Source organism: Neodiprion lecontei, chromosome 2, assembly GCF_021901455.1.
Source record: "Neodiprion lecontei isolate iyNeoLeco1 chromosome 2, iyNeoLeco1.1, whole genome shotgun sequence".
NCBI lineage: Eukaryota > Metazoa > Arthropoda > Insecta > Hymenoptera > Diprionidae > Neodiprion > Neodiprion lecontei.
The window spans coordinates 3,465,801-3,484,590 of NC_060261.1; the positions used below are offsets into that span (position 1 = coordinate 3,465,801).

Sequence of the window (18,790 nt, forward strand, 5' to 3'; positions counted from 1 at the left end):
AATAAATAAAAATTAGCAGAACATGCTTTGCAGATATTGGCACATGTGAATATACACCACATACTATGATATTAATTACCGCTAAGTACCGTCTAAGTGGCGTTACTTCAATTAAATTCATTATGTACTTATATAGACGTACTACGTCATTTCCTGGTTATCTTCATCCAGACTTATTCGAAGCATTACGCGCCGTCTCTGTTTAATCCTAAAGTCGAAACGAAGATTAATGCGTTAAAGAAATAACAACTTTTCAAGTATCAAAGCGAGTGAAATTTGTACTAATTCATGGACATGATAATTAACTCACCCTGCGCAGACCTGCTAGCTAGTGTCGAAAATTCGGGCATGGCGGGAAAATCACATTCGTAATCAGGCGCTGGAACCGGCTGATTTTCATCTGTCGAATTAGAAGATTTCAAATCATCAGACTTTTTCTCCTGGTGTGCTGTTATCGGCCAGGCTTTCCTGTAATTCAATGGAAACGTTAATGCGCATCACTCCAATGAATGATGAATTTTAAGATTGAAAAAAAATTGGTTGTTTGAAAAAACAGCAGTTAATCGGTATCCCAATCGATTCTTTTCAAATTTCACTTACAGTTGGCTGCCTGATTTGCTCAAATACAAATCTGCAGTGACTTAAGGCACGTAACTTGTACCAAAGCATGGCTTGCGATATAAGAACATCAGAGTAGCCTATCAGGCTCTACCTGTAGTATTAACGTGCAGGGAATGCGCAAGTTAATAAGAGTATTCTTAAAATACGTATTTCATTTCCGTAATTTTCGCAAATACATACAGCAGACTGCACATACGTGGTAGTCGGCACCGCGCCTATCGCGGGGGTCGGTGGCTCCGAGAGTATATCATCCATGTAATTAAGCTTAGGGGGATGATTCGCGTAGAACATGTACTGCTGGTAGTCCGATTGTTTCCTCTTTCTCTCATTCGGGGGAGACGGGACTTTTAGCGGCTTCAGAACCGGCAGTTCGGACCGTTTTCGCTGGTAAGGGTCCCATTTTATGTCAGGGACCGGACCCACCGTTGATAATTTCTTTAGATATTCCTTGTACGGCTGACGGGGCTCTGGAACGGTGGGAGGAGGCGGCAGCTTCGAAAAAAAAACCATAACATAAATAACTAACTTCTTCTCTTTTCACCTCTCAAGGATTTTAGTAAACTTGAGTGGTTAATATCGCGTCACGAGTTATTTCGGTAAATGTCCCATGGACGATTTGACACAGGACTATGCCGCTTGAATTCATGCAATTCGGAACACATATTACCAAAAGTCAACCAATCGCGAAAGTGATCAAATGTAGTACCAGTTGCATAGGTGCAGGCGAATTTAGTCATCAATTCCTTTCGCGGGTTAATCCGTACAAATGCAGTACCGGTTGCATAAATGCAGGCAATTTAGTCATCAATTGCTTTCACGGGTTAATCCGCACAAATGTAGTACCGGTTACATAAATGCAGGTGAATTTGCAGAATACAGAAGTAAACGTGCCTATACTTCGTCACACACCTCACGTTGCCTGGTATCTTGAGCTACATGGACAAGTATTGTGAGATTTAACGTCCAGCCGATAATTCCCCTGGAGAAAATGATGAGAGCAATGATGGAGGGTGCCATCGTGAAATATTCAAATACCGGACTAGTCGAGGACGAAGATATCGTGTCGAGCATCGGGCCACCAACGAATTCCAAAAGGCCGAGCAAATCCTGTAAGGGGTTGTTCTCGATTATTTACAGTTTAGTCATTGGTGATTTCTGTTTAATTTGAGTTATGGTGCAATGGTATGGTACATACACTTGTGTACGTTATGTCGATTGCGTACAGAAGTGACGTGATCACGTCGAGGACCAGGAAGATACTCGTCAATACTAGCCATGGCCCTCGAAGTTTCAGACCTTTCGATCCCCTCACATCCGACCATGTCGCAACTAGAAATAATAAAGACGAATCAATCGGTAGTATAAGTCATGTGGGTAGCTGTGCTGTTCTTCATATGTTTTTTTTTTAAATAACATATGAATATAATGAAATTAGATTTTGAACGGAATTCATCTTATTATACAATATAGATGATTGTAAATAATAAAATGCTGTTTTCGCATTCGAAAAAATGAAAAATCATACCTGATGAATTATTCAATTCTCTTAATGCGCTGCAGTTAGTTACAAATCTGATATGTATAATTATTTCTGATAATATACCGTGATATAGCGAGTGTAAGAACAATTGATAAACGCCATTGTTCTGATATGAGTTTACGCTTACTGAGGAGAAGAAGGGCCGCTATAAACCAGAACAAACTGAGCACCAGGTAAACCACTATCCATGCGTAAGTCCTTCTCGAGGCTGACGCGCCACTTTCTGGCCATGCAAGGACGACCGTCCCGTTGTCAGTCTCGACCTCAATTTCCGCAGAGCCGCATTCGCCACCAGTATAAAACAAGATCGATGAAAATTGTGTCATTATTATCATTATTATCGCCATCATTACTGCCATTATTATTGATGATGTGGAAACGAAACCGTTGGAGAAAAAAATAAAATGAATCGAAGTCGAATCCTTTAGGGCTTACAGTTGTCGTTTTTTTTTGTACAGATCTTATGGCTGTAAAAGATTGCAACGATATCGCTAAAATGTACGCTACAGGTGCATAGATATAATATACGATGTAGCTCAACTGGACAATTTATTGATGGTTCGATGATAAACAATGCGATCAACGTCGATCAATTTCGTATGACTGTGTAAAATGTATAAAGGTGTTGATTTTTACATGCGATAACCGTTTGATTAGCTGATAAGATAGTAAAGTGTTATCAGACTCTCGGCACACTCATTTCTCTGGATAAATAGACTAATTGATTGAAAATTACATCCGCTATATGGGATATATCTGAATGCGCGATAGCGTGAAATCCATGAATCGCAAACAGAAAAGTTTATGTACGACATGTCAGTAATGCAGTTATACAACGTAAGTTTTGAGAGAATTAGTATTTTTCAAGTAGATGAAACGCTGTGACGATTTTTTGCATGAAAAAAAGAATACATAAAAATTTGATAAAGATATTTAATTAAAAATACAACAGTCATGTTTTCACTTACTGTAAAGATAAACTAAGTACAGCCGGTACGCCAATAGAGTTTCTGTCGTTACGTAAATTTTGCAGGAATATACGAGCAGTGAAATTATCCCCAATATTATCCATAACAAACTCTGGACCTGCAATAAGAAGATTTAAATAAATATATTAAAAGAACGTAACAGTTGCAAAAAACGCGTGATTGTGATTAAAGGAAATCAAAACCGACGTACACGAGCTGATAACGCGGCGGGATGATTATTTCATACCAAAAGAGTGAAGTCACAATGCCTCCTTTGTGTTATAACAAAATAGGAGAAACCGAAAATCCCGATAGATAACGCGATTTTGACACATGAAGTTGACATTGACTGACGAGTCGTGTGATAATTATTATTTCATAACTGGATTTTCGCACGGTCAATTACAGCACAATATGAATTAAAGGAAAATCTAAACTACAAAAGAAAACAGCAATACTGGCGTATATCTGTTCCTTACGCTCTTATCCAGACGGTGGTTCACCCAAGATTGATAATTTGTCTTACATTATCTACGTTAAATAAAGATTATAACGATATCACGAATAATTGTCATCCTGTTTCCTTCGATTGTAAAGTTATCCAAACATAGTGATCCCTGCTGACACACAAATCGGTTTTGTCCTAGAGCGACGAAACCGATGCTCAGTGAATAATAATAATTATAAATTTCTAAAATGGCAAGGGAATAATCTTTTCATTCGATTGTTAATTAAAGACGACTTACCAGGGTAAAAAGTCCGGCAACGATCGCTGTTACTTTCGGCGAACAACCGTACAAACCCATTTTATAATAGAAACGCGGCGATTATGAACCTGCAGTACCTTTCAAATCAGCAATCAAAGGGAGCCGCATGTGATGCCGGACTCGATGTATTGCCGGATTGCACTAACTATGAGTACGATTATTAAAATGTCGAACCTCCGGCTAATCCAGAGTCGAGACTGCCGGAGAGGCGGCAAGGTGAGGCTTACGCCGAGGCCTCCGATCTTTCAGGATAAGATAGTCGTATCCACATCCATACACGTTTGATCGATCATTGCTAAATGTTGTTACCCGGTCCCACTTGTTGCCATAGAGTAACAAACTCTTACGAATACGTGGGAGCGGGGTTGAAGTTTCGAATTTGAAAGTTTAATCCGAATTATTTGGTGGTGAAACCAGAAGTGAGGAAATCAAACTTTGAAGAAACAACAAAGTTTCGTATGGTCGGAACCCCGATGGCTCAAAGTTACGAAATGCAAGATTAAGAAAAGTCAAGTTATGATGGAGCAAAGTTACGACAAGTAAATTTCCGATAGAGTAAAATTTCGGAAAATAAAGTTTTGATGGAGTAAAATTCCGAATATTAAAATATACTCAAACAGCGTAGGTTACTCGATGAGTAGGTGTAAAAATCAGAAACATCAAAAATCAGAATGACCAGGATTCCGAACGCAAATATATCGAAAATCCAAAACGAAGAAAGACCAAAATGGTGTAATTTAACCGAGCTAGAAATTCACGTGACTGAAAATCTTCGATCGTTCCGAAATTCAATATTTCAGATGTTCAAATTTTCTCATTTTTTCACTTTCGGAACTTTGACTTGTCGGAGTTACGCTCTTTCGGCATTTTGTCCATTCGGAACTTTGCACTTTCGGAACTTAGAGCGTGCGTTTCGGACCATTCGAAACTTTCGATTTCTTTACTTTTAGTTTCGCTGCCAAATAAATTGAATGTTGGCGCTTTAGGAATTTTTCAAATTCGGAATTTTAACCCCGTCCTAATACGTGTGCGTATTTTTGCAATATTCATATCTATATATACCTATGTACAGAATTTTGTCTCCCTTTTTTCGTTTCTTTTCATTTTGTGTTCTCAGTATTGCACAACGCACATTGCGAAGATAAACGTGCAATTGGGGTACACTGCAGTCACATAATACTATTTATCACCCAACACTTTTCGATACAGAAGTTTGGGATTCATTAGAATATGTATAAGCTTATGCTTTATAGCTGTGCAGCTTTGATATCACAATCATTTGGTAAAATGCTTTTCTGAAATCACTTTTTACATGTAATTTCTTATTGTCGGTAAAAATATTGGTGACGGATTGAACGTTTATTTGAATGAAAATTGACCGATCCAGGAATGTAAAAAAATTGGAATTTATTAAGTAAAACATGAACTGCATTACATCTTACATCATATAATAGGTAGAATTTACATGGAACGCGTTACGCAAAGATTTCTACCTCAATTTAAGGTTGACCTGCCTATTTTTAGGAGTCCAGCAATAATCCGTCGACGTATATGCATTTGTATGTATGGCCGTTAAAAAATTATTGCTGCAATTACACATTGTTGATGAATTCGAAAGAAAAACGAAGAAAACGGAGAAAAAAAAATAAAACGTTCATTTTGAGTGCTTGGGCTAAATTTACTCTACTCGAATGATTACTCATTTGGTACATTGCTACTATCAACAACGCTTCTCGCAAACGGAAAATTTCACGATTGATGAAAGTAAAACAAATGAGTGAAATAACGCAACGCGTTATTTTATGTTAGGCTATAATATTGTTTTCATTGTAACATTTGATTAATCACTTTGTGTAATTTTTTTCTCTATTCTTTTCTATCTTGTTTCATGTTCGATTTGTTTCGTTAATTGTTCCTTCTTTATTTTATTTTTTTTTGTTGTTTTCTTTTACTTTCTTGGTATCCTCCAAAAGTATTTTACCTGCAATTTTTCCATTACATACAATAGTGTGGCACTTATTCAAGTTAGTACAAAACTAAGTTTCACGCATCGACGATGGATCAAAGGATTAAAAATAATACGGATATGAATGATATTAAATAATTGACCACCGCAGAAGGAAAACATGGGTATTCACTTAGTCCATCTTTCTTAGAACAACCTTAAAGTAGTAAAGAGCGAACTCAACACGTTCCTCCCGTTTGCTGCTGATAAACTTCTATAGTGTCTCCTTCCTCCATCTCCAAAGTCGTTGGTGTATCAAATTCGTTAATCGGTTGTCCATCGAATCTAAATCTCACCGCAGCTATTGCAAGGCCCTGAGGAAAAATTTAATAAAAATCATGTTTGTGAAAATCAGAATAAGAAAGAAGGCTAGAGTCGTCGTCAAATCGAATCAAATTTACTGTTTTCAGTCACTTGTCAATTTCACTGTGCAAATGTATCAATAGTCTTAAATAATAAACAATGATTAAGAGTGAAATCTGATTATTTTGTTTCAATCATTTGTAAATTTATTTTCATTATTGCCCCACTATAATTTGATCTGTGTTGTCAAGGCTATTGTAGGTTAACATAGTCGAATATTTACCTAATAAAAGGATGTTTCGATCCAATGAATTTAATGAGATGGATGTTACGTAAGACGCAAAAAGTTGGGTATATTGATAAAGATGCATCAGACTGGGTTCAAAAATATATTTTGACTCTTACCACACGGTCACAATAAGCATTCATTAGTTTGCGAAGCGGGGTATGTTTCTTGATTTTAAACTGTACTACCGCACTATCCTGTCCCAGTACTTTAAGATTAATGTGCTCGGACTCGGCCTTATTCGTATCCTGCAAGTGAATATATGTTTATGTAAAATATACAATTGAATTAACATCCGGTGTGCACTACGTGATGGCATTATGCCGATTTTTAGGTTAGAACCAACACTCAACTATGCATGTACCATACCTTCTTCTCGTCGGACATGTTTATTATTTTATTTCGACAGAATATCGGACTAGAAGTATTCCGTTGTTATTCAGCACCTCAATGAGACTGAATTTTCGATGAAGCCTTCCACCTTTTTTTTATCAACTTCACAATCTCAAGACTTCCTCAATTTCTTTCGAGAACCTGAATCCCGCTCTTTGATGTATTATGGCTGGCAGCAGCACGCAACCCATCTATATCACTCATCAGGACGCCGCTCGTTCTTACCTAGGCTCCAGATGACAGCACCGCGATATGCGTTATCATGGTCTGCCATCTACCGTTGTCTGACTGAATCAAAAATTTTCTACAATGGTCGTGTAACCGATAGCTGGTACCAGGCCACGTGGCATGATCGCGCTCATCGAATTAACGTTAACTCTAAAAACCGAATCTTGAGAACTGAAATGTAGCGATTATTGCACGAACGCCCTGTTTATATCAACCAAAGGAACTAAGAGACGTTCAAATGACTACAAATACGTAAAACTGGTTCAATTTGTGTCTTCTTAAGAGATCGATGTAAAATTAAGATCAACAATAATTGACGTACTACCGACAGTACGTCTTTCGGCGTTACGTCAACTGGCTCTGCCGGTACGACAGAACGCTGATTGATTTGACATCTCATCCATTGGAAGCACGCGTGATTCATAACTCGAAGACTTGATTCTGTTTATCGGTACAGTTTGCCAGCAGACTAGCAGGTGCACTTAATTGATCTGTGGCTGGATATTATTTGGTCTGCACCGTCTGCACAGCGAAGAGAGAGGACAACTTGTCACATCGTCAGATAAGATCAATGAGATCAATTTCTTTATCAATTAAAGTCACCAGCTCGGTGAATTCGGTCAATTGGAATTCTGTATCATTCCACTGTCCATTGCCAAGACAAGTATTTTATAAGGCTATTCGCTGATTTGCTGAAGGTAAAAAACTTGCGACGGGGTACACGTGTTAACGTCAGCACATTTTATGCATATTTTTTTGCTTACCTGATGTGATTAAATCAATGATACATACCTCTGATCATAAATTTGACCAGTTCTTTAAACCTAAAATTCAATTTACACAAATATTTAATCGCCGGACGGTGTTTTCTTCGATATAATACCGACCCACTTGCATGGGGGTTTCTACTGGATATAATCAACCAGCGAAATAATGTTTGAAAAAGTGAACAAGAAATTGTTGCCGATAAAAGGGCATTATTTCTTATACAATGCTGGTATGTATGCGGTTTTTGTTCCTTTTTCGTCCACTTAATTATAAACGAACACTTTAGAATACGAAAAAAGTTTGTGCCAATTATCAGTTTTTGCGAAATGTATAAAGTTTGGTGGCGGAAAAAGCGAAACCGTTTCATTTTTGTTTTCTTTTACAGCAACAGGACCCATTGTTCCATTTTTACCAACAATTGCCAAGCAGATAGGATTTTCTAATACCCTTGTTGGATTGATTTACGCCATACTTCCATTGTCTGGATTAATAGCGAAACCACTGTTCGGAGGCTTGGCTGACAAATTTAAACTGCACAAGACATTTTTTCTAATATTTCAAGTTCTTTTGGCTGTTGCGTTTTTTGGTATATATTTTATACCAGAAATTGAGTCATCAGCTGAAGTGGAACTAGCATGCGACTCAGGAGAGGCAACTATAGAAATTCAATCAGCTAATGACTTCAACCCGCGGCTTCTGAACAATTTAAAAAACCCAAGGTTTACCAGCACCGATTGCGAAGTGAGTTATGAATGAACATTTTTCAAACCCATTGTTATAGATTGATCTGCAGAAATGACCCGTGATTGTATGTAAATAATATAACATCTGCACCTGTTTTCCTTCAGCTTTCTTGCGCTGGGTCCAACGAAGCTTATAAAAAACTTTGCACTGACTGGCACGCAGTGCAATTTTGCAGCCGAGCAAATGCAACAGACCCTGAAATCAGTCGGTTTAACTTCACTGCTGGACTTCATGCCACGTTTCTTTATGGGGTTTGTCTATCGTCGACTCATTTTTCTTGCCTTGACTTACATTATTTCTTTGAGAAAAATTATAACAAAAGCTGAAAACATAATCTTCCTTGAAAATTTATATGAAATTTTATATGTTCTAGAAAAATAATTTGGCTTACCTCATTGTGAAGAACGCTACCTTTTCCGACAATGTTGTACATACACCTGTGTGCATGTCGCAATTGAGAACAACCTGTTCGGCAACATGCCCAGATTCTTCCACCTTTACTCGGCTACTAGAAGAGTCCAGCGAACGTTCCAGCTTGTCACAAACATCTACGTATCAGTTTCATTTGTTTATATGGTTCGCTGTTGTGAGTTGGATTGGAATGGCCGTTGTAGTGAGCATAGGCGATGCTATATGCATGGGCTTGCTCGGTAAGTATTTGTAATAAATTTTTGTTTCATGGTAATATGTACACCGTACCAAATTGCCCATTCTTTTTATTTAAATTTTTTCCTAATTTCGGATCAGGTGTAGCTATCCGTTCACTGATTCAAAGTTCGAAAATATTATCTACTTGTGGATAACTGTAATATTAATTACTGTCGATTTCTTCAGGTGAGGACAATGAGAAGGAGTATGGAAAGCAGAAGATGTGGGGAAGCATTGGCTTCGGAATATTTGGTATCAGTGCTGGATATCTTGTAGATTTAGCCAGTATTGGTAAATTGGAGAAAGATTACAGTTCCATATTTTATATAATGCTGATTGCCATGGCATTGGATGTGATAGTATCTTCGACCCTGAAAAAGGTACGAATACTTATATTATTGATATTTAGCAAATGTAAGAAATAACATTGTGGCCGCAGTTATTGAAAAAATGAACTGATTTGTGTGATAGAAAGAGTGCGCTGATCGCGAGCCTTCTGTCCTATGGGAAATATGGAATGTTGGAAAAGAAGGTCGTGTCCTAGCATTCATATGGTGGTGTATTGGTGCTGGAATCTGCACAGGTGTCGTTTGGAATTTTCTGTTTCTGTACACAGAAGAAATCGCGACCGGTGACCAAGTAGATTGGCTCAAAACACTCCAGGGGCTGCTCACAGGAGTCCAATGTTTCGCTGGGGAAATGCCTTTCAATTTTATTTCAGGTGCTATCCTACAACGGCTCGGACATGTCAACGTCATGAGTCTAGTACTTTTGGTTTATGCAATCAGGTAATAAAAAAAGAAATAAAACTACAACTATTGAAGGAAGAAGAAAAATCCAATGCAATTTCTCTTCCGGCAGATTTATGGCTTACAGTGTTATTACCAATCCATGGATATTCTTGGTGATAGAAATATTGCACGGCCCTTCTCTAGGCCTTTGTTGGCCTGCAATGGTCTCATATGGGGATAAAGTTTCTCCGTCTGGAACAAAAGCAACAATTCAGGGATTGGTTGGTGCTGTATTTGAGGGCATAGGTTAGCAATCTGTTTTATTTTTATTACATATTTATATCGCTTTCATAGTTGTACAATTCAACAATTATGGTATGTATACATATACTATATGTATACTCTACATAGGTGTCTCATTGGGCAGCTTTATTTGCGGATTGCTTATGGACAATTACAAAGGTGTAATAACATTCCGTATATTTTCTGCTGGTGCGCTATTCTGGCTCCTAATTCACTGGCTAGCACAGTTCCTATTGATGAAATCAAAAGCCAATCCTGTTCATCAAGGGCATAATCGTGAGTAGTCTAGTAACATGAATGCTACAGGAAATCGCCTAAATTCAGTAATAATAAAAAAAAAAAGGAAAAAACAGTCTTGTAACTTTATGTAATCATTCACGAATTTATTTAATCCTGCATGCCTGTAATCAAGAGTTCTTAAATCCTAATCCAACTCAACTTTCATCCACACGTGTGATAAAGATCTATACTAGAAGCACGATCGAAACATTTGGGTGTGTGCATGTATACATGTTTTTGTGTACAAGAGAAATCAAAAGAGTTGCATGGTTAAATAGTAGAATGCGTATAAAATTTTCATTAGAGCATGTTTCAGTATGTTCAAAATTTTTGTAAAACTACAGGAAACGGTATTGAATAATTTTTGGTTTCTACTTAGTCCGGTCGTAAACTTGTGAATATTTCATTCTAATTTGTAAGAAGTTGCGAACGTTTTTATCAAGTAATATTTTCAATTATATATTGATTACAGATTTAGCAACGTATACAGCACTTGATGACGGGGTTTACACGACTGCCAATCAGGAACTGCAAACCTATTGAACAAAGGAATATTGTATGAACTAGATGTTAGAATTATTTAATATTAAAATTTAGAAAAGTGAAAGCACACTTACCAAGTCTGCAGTCAGGTAATGACTGCCAGGATGGAAACGGCAAGAAGCATTGGTTTACCTTCAAGAGTTACCTACTATCTTATCTCCTATTCTGTTCTTATTACTCTGTCATAAAAATATACAACTGGACGTGTTGCAATCAGTAAATAATTTTATACATATACACACACACACAAGTACTTGAAAATATGGCAATCACTTGGCATCTTCGATGGACACGTTTATTTGCCGTACATGCGAAAGAAGACGTTTGATATACATTCAGTATTATATAAATTAATTTTTGTATATACACGTGTACCTATTAATATATTTTGTTTATTTTTATATTCCTGACTTGGCCTTTATTTATTTGATACGCTAGTCATGTCCGGTGATAAAGTGAAGTTATCCAAATATGTTTGTGATAATCCGAGTAGAATGCTGCATACTTCATTTGTGAGACATATTCAAAACAGAATTTCAAATTTTTTAATTGTTCACGAATCGGACAGGGAACGCGTCACTAGATGTGAAACTGTGAACAAGCTGTACGCTGCTCAATTGATAAATAATTCTAGATAATGTCAAACTTCTTGGCAAATTAATGGGATTTACTCTAATCGGCTAATCATAAGCTCAGATACCAGGTTAACGTTGAGAAAACTTCTGAGTAGTTCGAAGCTATTGAGGCCGATCGTATTGATAAGGAGCTTAATTGTTTACTCAAAGCTTTTGGTATACAGGAAATTGGCTGGGGTCTATAACAAGAACGTTATTCATTGTAAGATTGCTCACAAAATATTTCAATTTTTTTTATTCATATTGATTCGACAGTAAGAACCTTCTGATTAATTGTAGAGACTGCAGTACGCCAATATTTCAACAATTAGCGTGTTTCCATCAGTATTCGTAATCACTTGTTATCCCGTTTCAGCGGTCTAGCAGAAACTCTTGGTGTCTACGTGATAATAATAATTATTTGTATTATACAACACTGACTTTTCATTCATGAATCATGATTAATTGTTAATAGCTATGAAAGATATTCTTTTAAATTTAACCGCACCATGATACCATCGCAACAAAGTAAAAATTACGTGGTCAAGAAAAGATGGCGTTTATGTCTTGGCATTTTTCATTTCAAGCAGGAGGTTGCTGTTGTTGCTGTGTTTGACTCTCATGCGAAGGACTTGGTCCAGGATCAACTATAGCTTGGAGGTTTGTTATTTCACCAGCAGGATCACAACAGTCGCTCATCATGAATCCAGTTCCACTGCCCGACTGCATAAAGGCGAGACTGCCCTCGCTAGAGGAGGCAAGGCTGACGGATAGTGGAGGAGATCTTTCCTTCGGCGATGCGGAAGAAACCGTATTGGTCGTGCAAGCATTTGTTGAAGATTTATCCTCCAAAGTACCAAGCAGCTCTAAAACACGTTCCTCCAGATGTAGATTTATCGCTCGCTGTGCTTTGTACTTAGATTCTAAGGCCTCGAGTTCCGCTTCATGTCGCTCCTTTGCTTCTTGTAAAAGCTGATGTTGTTCTGTAAGCAAAGCTTCTCTTTGTGCTTCTCCACCTTCTAATTCTATCAGTCGTGCTCGCAGTGCTTCAATAAGTGAAATTCGCGACTCCAGTTGGCGTCGCAAGTCTGAAAGAAAAATGAAGATACATTTTCAAAATTTATTAGTCGCTTAGCAGATTGCACACATTTTATGTAAGCTTAATTCATTACTCACTGGATAATTCTTCTGAGTACGATCTCTGAATTTGTGCAGCTTCTTGTCTTGCCATTGGTGTTGGACCGACCATCTGTTCTTGCAGCTTCAATTGTACCTGACGATTGTACAGAGGTACATGGGATCAAGAAAATAAAACGGAATAGAATTTCAAGCTATTCAAAAAACCAACGTGGCGAATTACCTCGCCAAGAAGCAGGAACCGCTTTTGCAATGTATCTAGGGCGCATTTCAACAATTTCCCTTGATTGGCAGCTTTGAGGGCACCCTTCAATTGATGAGCGGCGTCAAAAAGAGCTGCTTCGGTTGCACGTAGTTCCCGTAATCCTTGATCTACTTTCGCCCTTTCCTCTTCCAGTTCTAGTTTCAACGCTCCGTTGAGTTCGTTTAATTCACGAGATCGTTGCTGCTCTTCTGCGCACTTTTGGAGGAAAAATTCCTTTTATTATTACAAATTGAATTTGAAAAAAGTATGAAAAATAGAGCCTTTAAATCAATGAACAAAAATTATATTACAATTTCAATGAGAAGTCCCAGACTGCTGGTGTCAGTTTTCCAGTGTGAATAAAAATTACTTACATCACATCACTGTAAATAAAATACCTGTAACTGAAGCTGGTTATGTGTTTCGGCGTGTCTTCTCTCTGCCTGACGTGCTTCTTTTTTCGTGCGTTCTAACTCGACTCTAAGATCCTCGGTTTCATTCTCAAGAATTCGCAGGCGGTCTCTCTGTTCATGATTTAGCCCAATATAAATTTTATACAGTATTGGTAGATTTCTTTATGTGCTTGGACAGAAGGAAAAAAAATAGTTACGTAGTATCATTTTGTTCGAAAGAAAACCAAGATTACCAGTGCAGCGTTGTGCTCTTCGAGGGCTTGAGTGTCCCGTAATTTTCCGAGCAGCCTTCGATTCCGTTCAGCATGAACTTCCCTACGCTGTCGCTCGAATTGCAGCTGCATCTGTGTCAACTGCAACAGCTGATTCCCACTGTCCAAATTTATGTGGATTACATAATCGACTCCATCTTCGCTTACTGCCTGGACCGATGGATCATCTTCTGCACCTTTCTTTTTCTGTTTTTGGTGCTGCTTGTGTTTAGCAGTTCCGGCTGCAGGAAAGAATAAAAAAATAACTTTCTTAAAAGCAAAACAGAATTGAAGGTACAATAATGTACTAACTTTGTTTATTATGATTGCTGTGGGTGATGCGTGCACAAGCCTGGATGTAACGTTCCAACATAAAATTCGGCGAAATACAAGATTCAGTGTTCGATTTGTTTGCGAGATCAGATTCCTGCACCCTGCTTGAAACAACTCCGAGTAGAAGATGTTCGTACGGTACTAAATCATGTGTCTGAGTACTCGCCTCCTCTGTACTTTTTTCATGGTCGTTTTCTTCGGCACAAAATGGTTTAATACTTCCCAAAATTCCATCATTCTGAATGTTCATTTCTGGGCAGGAGGTGGTTCTGCGCACCTGAATCATTAGTCAACATATAAATTTCATAGCTGATATCAATATATAGCGTTAATCATTAGTTTTTTCGTCTTTTCCTGTCGCTACAGTTTTGTAACTGGAGCTTAAAACTAATTTTTATACAATTACTTAATTGAATGTATGGTTCATACACCTATTAAATACCTTGTTGTAATAATGTGAAATTTGGTGGGACAGTGGTGCTTGGCATTGCGAATAAAAACGAAGACGTTGAACTTTCTGGGACAAGTTTGCCATCGCGGTTTCAAAAGATGAATTAGTATTTGACGTCTCTTTAATTATATCTTCTATGGATCCAATATTTTTCTGTGAATCTCCAACGATCTGAAGGACCTGTTTTGCCAATTTTTCATTCTATTAGCATCAAAAATAAAATAAGTAAAACAAAATATATAAGAGTAAACTCTTATTCAACCGATGCGATTCCCAAGCATTTTATTTTGTAGTAAACTTGTGATAAGAATACAGGCTATAATAGTGCCGTACAAACCTCTTGATCATCTTGCCAATCATCGCTACTTCCGTTTTGACCCAAATAAACTTCAGTGTCCCTTATACTCCTCAGGTTACTATTATTTAGCTCGAATTCTTGGGACACAGAAGTCTGCGAGTAGCTAAGCTGGCTCGTTTGTCGTTCAGCAAATAATTTGTTAATCTTTTGAGATAGAACCACATGTGAATTAGTATTGTTTGAAATGTTGTCGATTGTGCCAGGTGTGCTGCTCATTACTCCAGCTGTGGAAGGATTTACGGTGATAGGAGTCGATGGCCGTGATTCATTCGATAGCCCATTGCCAAAAGAGCCCAAAGCTCGAACTACAGCTGAGCTAGTAGGAGGTGCTCGAGCCGGTTGTTGCCGCAAATCCTAAACATATATAGGCCGAAGGATAAGACATCGTCGAATAGCATAGCTTAAGCTTAGAAAATTCAAGTCTCGATTTTTACTAACTTTCAACGACGTACCTTAACTGGAGTCGTTTCGGGTGTTGCTTCGACAGCTGCCTCAGGTGGAGATGCCCCAATTCTAATATTATTTGGCGTTGAAGGTGTGGAGCGAGTTTCATGTGGTGGAGGACTATTGGGAGGTATACTCATGCTTGGTGACCAAAATCCCTCCTCTCCAACAGGTTTTAATCCAAAACTACTTACACCATCTATTAGATCGTGAGAGTGAGAGGGAGGTTCTGAAAATTTATTCAACGAAATGTTTCACTAATGTTGTCTCCATAAATTGAAAGAGATTTCGCTTCATATTTGTTTGATTTCCTTTTCAGAATTTCTTGAAACTCCAGAATGACGGTGTACAATTTACTTATCCAGTAGTTCGTAGAGAGTAATCTACCTATTATGGGATGTGTGATTAGTGGCTGATATCCAGTATTTATTGGCACATCCTCCCGAAATTTGTCAAGTGCAAATCGGCCACACTCAGCCACTACGTCGTGATGCTCCATTTTTTTCCACCTTAGACGCAATTAATGATAAATTATTAGGTATTTTGTCGACTGGCATGGGGTACGAGTAATTTGACTACAGGTGTGACATGCAAACATAAATATGTTGAAAGCTGGTGCGTTTCGATGCATAAAAGATTTGTTTGAGAACATCAGTCCTACAATGGTATACATTTTTAAGTTTACAATCCATCATTCTGTTAACTAGAGTACACTGTAATTCACCTGTTGGCAGAAGTCTCGATTTCTTTGGTTGCCGTAACAAGAAGAGGATGCATCCGCACTAAATCCAACATTGGATTAACAGTGTATGAAAATGTAGCAAATGAATCACGCTGCATGTAGTGCTGTCGAAGGAACGACAAAAAGTTGCACGGATACATCGCGTATAGTCTGTGAAACAAACTTTCCAATCCAACCTACAGTTCGATAAAAGTAACGTTAATAGGTATTTTGCATTTCGGAGGCTCAAAGTGTGTGCCACAATGAATAATATTATTCTTGGATATGAAGGTCGGGACCATCAAAACAATTTTTTTGTGTTAACGTTTCAGCCCGGATGGGAGCCCTTCTCAGAACAATTTATTTAGAACATCTGATGATGAACGGACACTTTCAATTATTCAACAATTCACCAAGGTCAAGAAAAATCGTCTTCATGTGTGCCACAATCTTGAAATAAGTGTTTTTTTTTTCAGGAATGAGCAATTGTACGAAAAAGAAGAATGAGAAACAATACTACTCATTTCTCGTTTACCTGTAGATGAAAAATATATAGTCTGTCTCTCTCCATTTCTACGGAAGGTGAAGCAGAAGTTGCCAATGAAGCCTGGGATGATAGTTGATGGTGGTAGGAGGCTAATCTAGCGAAGACTTCGAAGATATCATTGAGGAATGGATTTAGATACGCCGGCAGCATGGGCAGTAATGTTACCAGCAAAAGCAGGGCACTCAGTAGTGGTAAAATCTCCCCATCGGTCTTGAATAATTCCGTTTGAAGGAAGTTATTGATAAGATTTATTTTTGTTGGGAAAAAGAGAAAGAGCAGTACAATGTTACCTTGAGAAGCTTTAGTAGTCGATCGAAGAGGCAATGATTGGGGAGTTTGTACAGCCAAGTAGGATGCCTTCGTACTACGTGGCTTAGAAGTGTTAGAGCTTGTACCCGCTGATTTTGCCCATTGCTAGTATGTTTAGTTAGTGCCTCCGCTAGCCGGTCCAGCAGATGCTTATCATGAGGTTCTCGGACTCCCACCAATACCTCGACGGCTCGGAGGGAGTTTGTTGAGAGGTAATAATCGAATAGTCCATTCACAAGCCAGTTATCTTTAGCTGTGATACAAAATCAAAAGAGTTCAATCCCCAATATTAGTTTATATGCATCTTGGCATGTATTGTGTAGCCTCATTTCATTGATTCTATTAATTTCCTTTGGTTATTTCAACTCACGCATATGATTTTTGTTCAAATTACGCTACGCCAAGTTTTGATTTCCTAATTACCAAACGTAAGCTTGAAAACAATCGCAAACAAAGAATTTGGCAACAACGTTGATTCACTTTTATATCTAAAATTAGAGTAAAAATACTTACTAATTAGGAAATGATCGTGAAATACTTTCTTCATCTCTTCCACGGCTCCGAGCTTGTTGGACTCTAATAGGTCAAAAAGCTCGGTTACTCCCTTTGCGCTGGAGCTCATTTTGAACCTGTCAGAGTTCCCTAAAATTTCTAATGATCGATATTTCGGTAGCCGTCTATCGTTTGGTGGTGAAGAAAGAGAGTCAGTCTTGTGGTTCGCACTTTAGCTTCTCCCATAGCCATCTGTCAGCCATCATATATGACCATCTAATCGTAACAGAGAATATTTATTCTTTGAACAATTTATTAAGCGATTGGTAAAGCGCTGGTTGGAAAGTTTGAAAAGAGTTTAGTGACGATGCGTGGCTGAACGTTGGAACAACATTTTGAAAAACCAATAAGATGTTAACCAAAAATATGGAACTGTAGCTACGTTGATTTATGTGCGTGCCATTTCATAGATAATTATTATTTCTAGCTATGGTACGTGTCAAGTTCGAGCTTGGAAGTGTATAAATACAGTTGTTAGCAACGAAAATACGCAAGTATTCGATCTGTCAGAAAATGTGAAAAATACATTGGTATTTAGATTACAAATAGAGATTGACGTATTGCGCAATATTGAGATTTGGAATTTATGTGAAACTTTATAGATTTTATTACTTTTCTGTCTACACTATTAATTCCATACATTCATTTGAAACGATCGGGAATACAGGCTCTGAAAAAACTCACCCGAGTTTTAGGAACTCTTTTGGGGCTATGGCGGCTTCATCTCTGTGTGCGCTGGACTCACCGTGTATGTGCGATACGCGGTTCGAATTATCAGCACGTCTCGGATATGTCGCTGCTGTTGCTCACACCTCGCCATTTAAACGAGGAGATTTAAAGATCCCTTTAAACGCACAGGCGTTACACCATGTGTAACCATAAGTTATCAGTGGTATTTATCTAAATCACGTTATTGATTACGATTAAATTCGATCGAAAATTTTTACGACATAATTAAAATAAAACCATTTTATCAACTTCATGTATCGTACTTATTTACATTGTATGTATGTAAAACGTTGCTTCATGACACTTTTTAAAAATGCGAACCCAACTGTCTTCAAAAAGAAGAAATGTAGAAATAAAAAAACGATTATTTGAGTAGGTCAAGTTGACATGCATATCACTGACCATGGATACCGCTTTTTTTGTTATTTTATTTATATTATTGCTGCTTACATGTATATATTCACAGTGTATAGGAATAAAAAAAAAACAAAAAAAAAAAATCATTTTATGTTTGTGCCTTTCGAGAAATTGGAGATTTTTTTTAGAGGTGAGTGAATGAT

The 18,790-nt window shown here is 37.7% G+C and overlaps 4 protein-coding genes across 8 annotated transcripts; 1 reads left to right on the forward strand and 3 right to left on the reverse strand.

Annotated features, from left to right (window-relative positions):
* Positions 1–2: 2 nt before the first annotated feature.
* LOC107224319 lies at positions 3–4,695 on the reverse strand. Of its 2 annotated transcripts, none has more exons than XR_006902732.1 (8): positions 3,876–4,695; positions 3,130–3,247; positions 2,289–2,453; positions 1,817–1,950; positions 1,531–1,728; positions 802–1,113; positions 311–468; positions 3–208 (listed from the first exon to the last, which is right to left on the reverse strand). XR_006902732.1 is itself a non-coding variant. In XM_015664331.2 (8 exons), exons 1-8 carry the CDS (start codon positions 3,933–3,935, stop codon positions 186–188), a joined length of 1,152 nt encoding a protein of 383 aa, XP_015519817.2. In that variant the 5' UTR covers positions 3,936–4,689; the 3' UTR covers positions 3–185. The 2 variants fall into 2 exon arrangements, 1 of the variants encoding a protein (XP_015519817.2); XM_015664331.2 differs by having other exon boundaries at positions 818–1,113; positions 3,876–4,689.
* A 591-nt stretch (positions 4,696–5,286) lies between these two features.
* Positions 5,287–7,411, reverse strand: LOC107224382 (small ubiquitin-related modifier 3). The gene is made up of 3 exons (XM_015664412.2): positions 6,860–7,411; positions 6,610–6,738; positions 5,287–6,215 (listed from the first exon to the last, which is right to left on the reverse strand). Exons 1-3 carry the CDS (start codon positions 6,875–6,877, stop codon positions 6,081–6,083), a joined length of 282 nt encoding a protein of 93 aa, XP_015519898.1. The 5' UTR covers positions 6,878–7,411; the 3' UTR covers positions 5,287–6,080.
* A 104-nt stretch (positions 7,412–7,515) lies between these two features.
* LOC107224696 (major facilitator superfamily domain-containing protein 6) lies at positions 7,516–11,528 on the forward strand. 2 transcript variants are annotated; one of them, XM_015664866.2, is made up of 9 exons: positions 7,521–8,108; positions 8,265–8,620; positions 8,728–8,874; positions 8,997–9,273; positions 9,458–9,651; positions 9,743–10,059; positions 10,133–10,308; positions 10,414–10,581; positions 11,057–11,528. In XM_015664866.2, exons 1-9 carry the CDS (start codon positions 8,045–8,047, stop codon positions 11,125–11,127), a joined length of 1,770 nt encoding a protein of 589 aa, XP_015520352.1. In that variant the 5' UTR covers positions 7,521–8,044; the 3' UTR covers positions 11,128–11,528. The 2 variants fall into 2 exon arrangements, with proteins under 2 accessions (XP_046586782.1, XP_015520352.1); XM_046730826.1 differs by lacking the exon at positions 10,414–10,581 and having other exon boundaries at positions 7,516–8,108.
* Positions 11,529–11,982: 454 nt separating this feature from the next.
* LOC107224543 (hamartin) lies at positions 11,983–18,289 on the reverse strand. Of its 3 annotated transcripts, none has more exons than XM_015664645.2 (15): positions 18,186–18,289; positions 17,463–17,717; positions 16,931–17,202; positions 16,629–16,850; positions 16,097–16,290; positions 15,760–15,881; positions 15,381–15,601; positions 14,908–15,282; positions 14,562–14,750; positions 14,099–14,396; positions 13,769–14,028; positions 13,521–13,646; positions 13,102–13,338; positions 12,918–13,014; positions 11,983–12,829 (listed from the first exon to the last, which is right to left on the reverse strand). In XM_015664645.2, exons 2-15 carry the CDS (start codon positions 17,569–17,571, stop codon positions 12,324–12,326), a joined length of 3,228 nt encoding a protein of 1,075 aa, XP_015520131.1. In that variant the 5' UTR covers positions 17,572–17,717; positions 18,186–18,289; the 3' UTR covers positions 11,983–12,323. The 3 variants fall into 3 exon arrangements, with proteins under 3 accessions (XP_015520131.1, XP_046586776.1, XP_046586777.1); XM_046730820.1 differs by having other exon boundaries at positions 14,562–14,771; XM_046730821.1 differs by having other exon boundaries at positions 14,562–14,771; positions 18,114–18,186.
* Between the last annotated feature and the right edge of the window lie 501 nt (positions 18,290–18,790).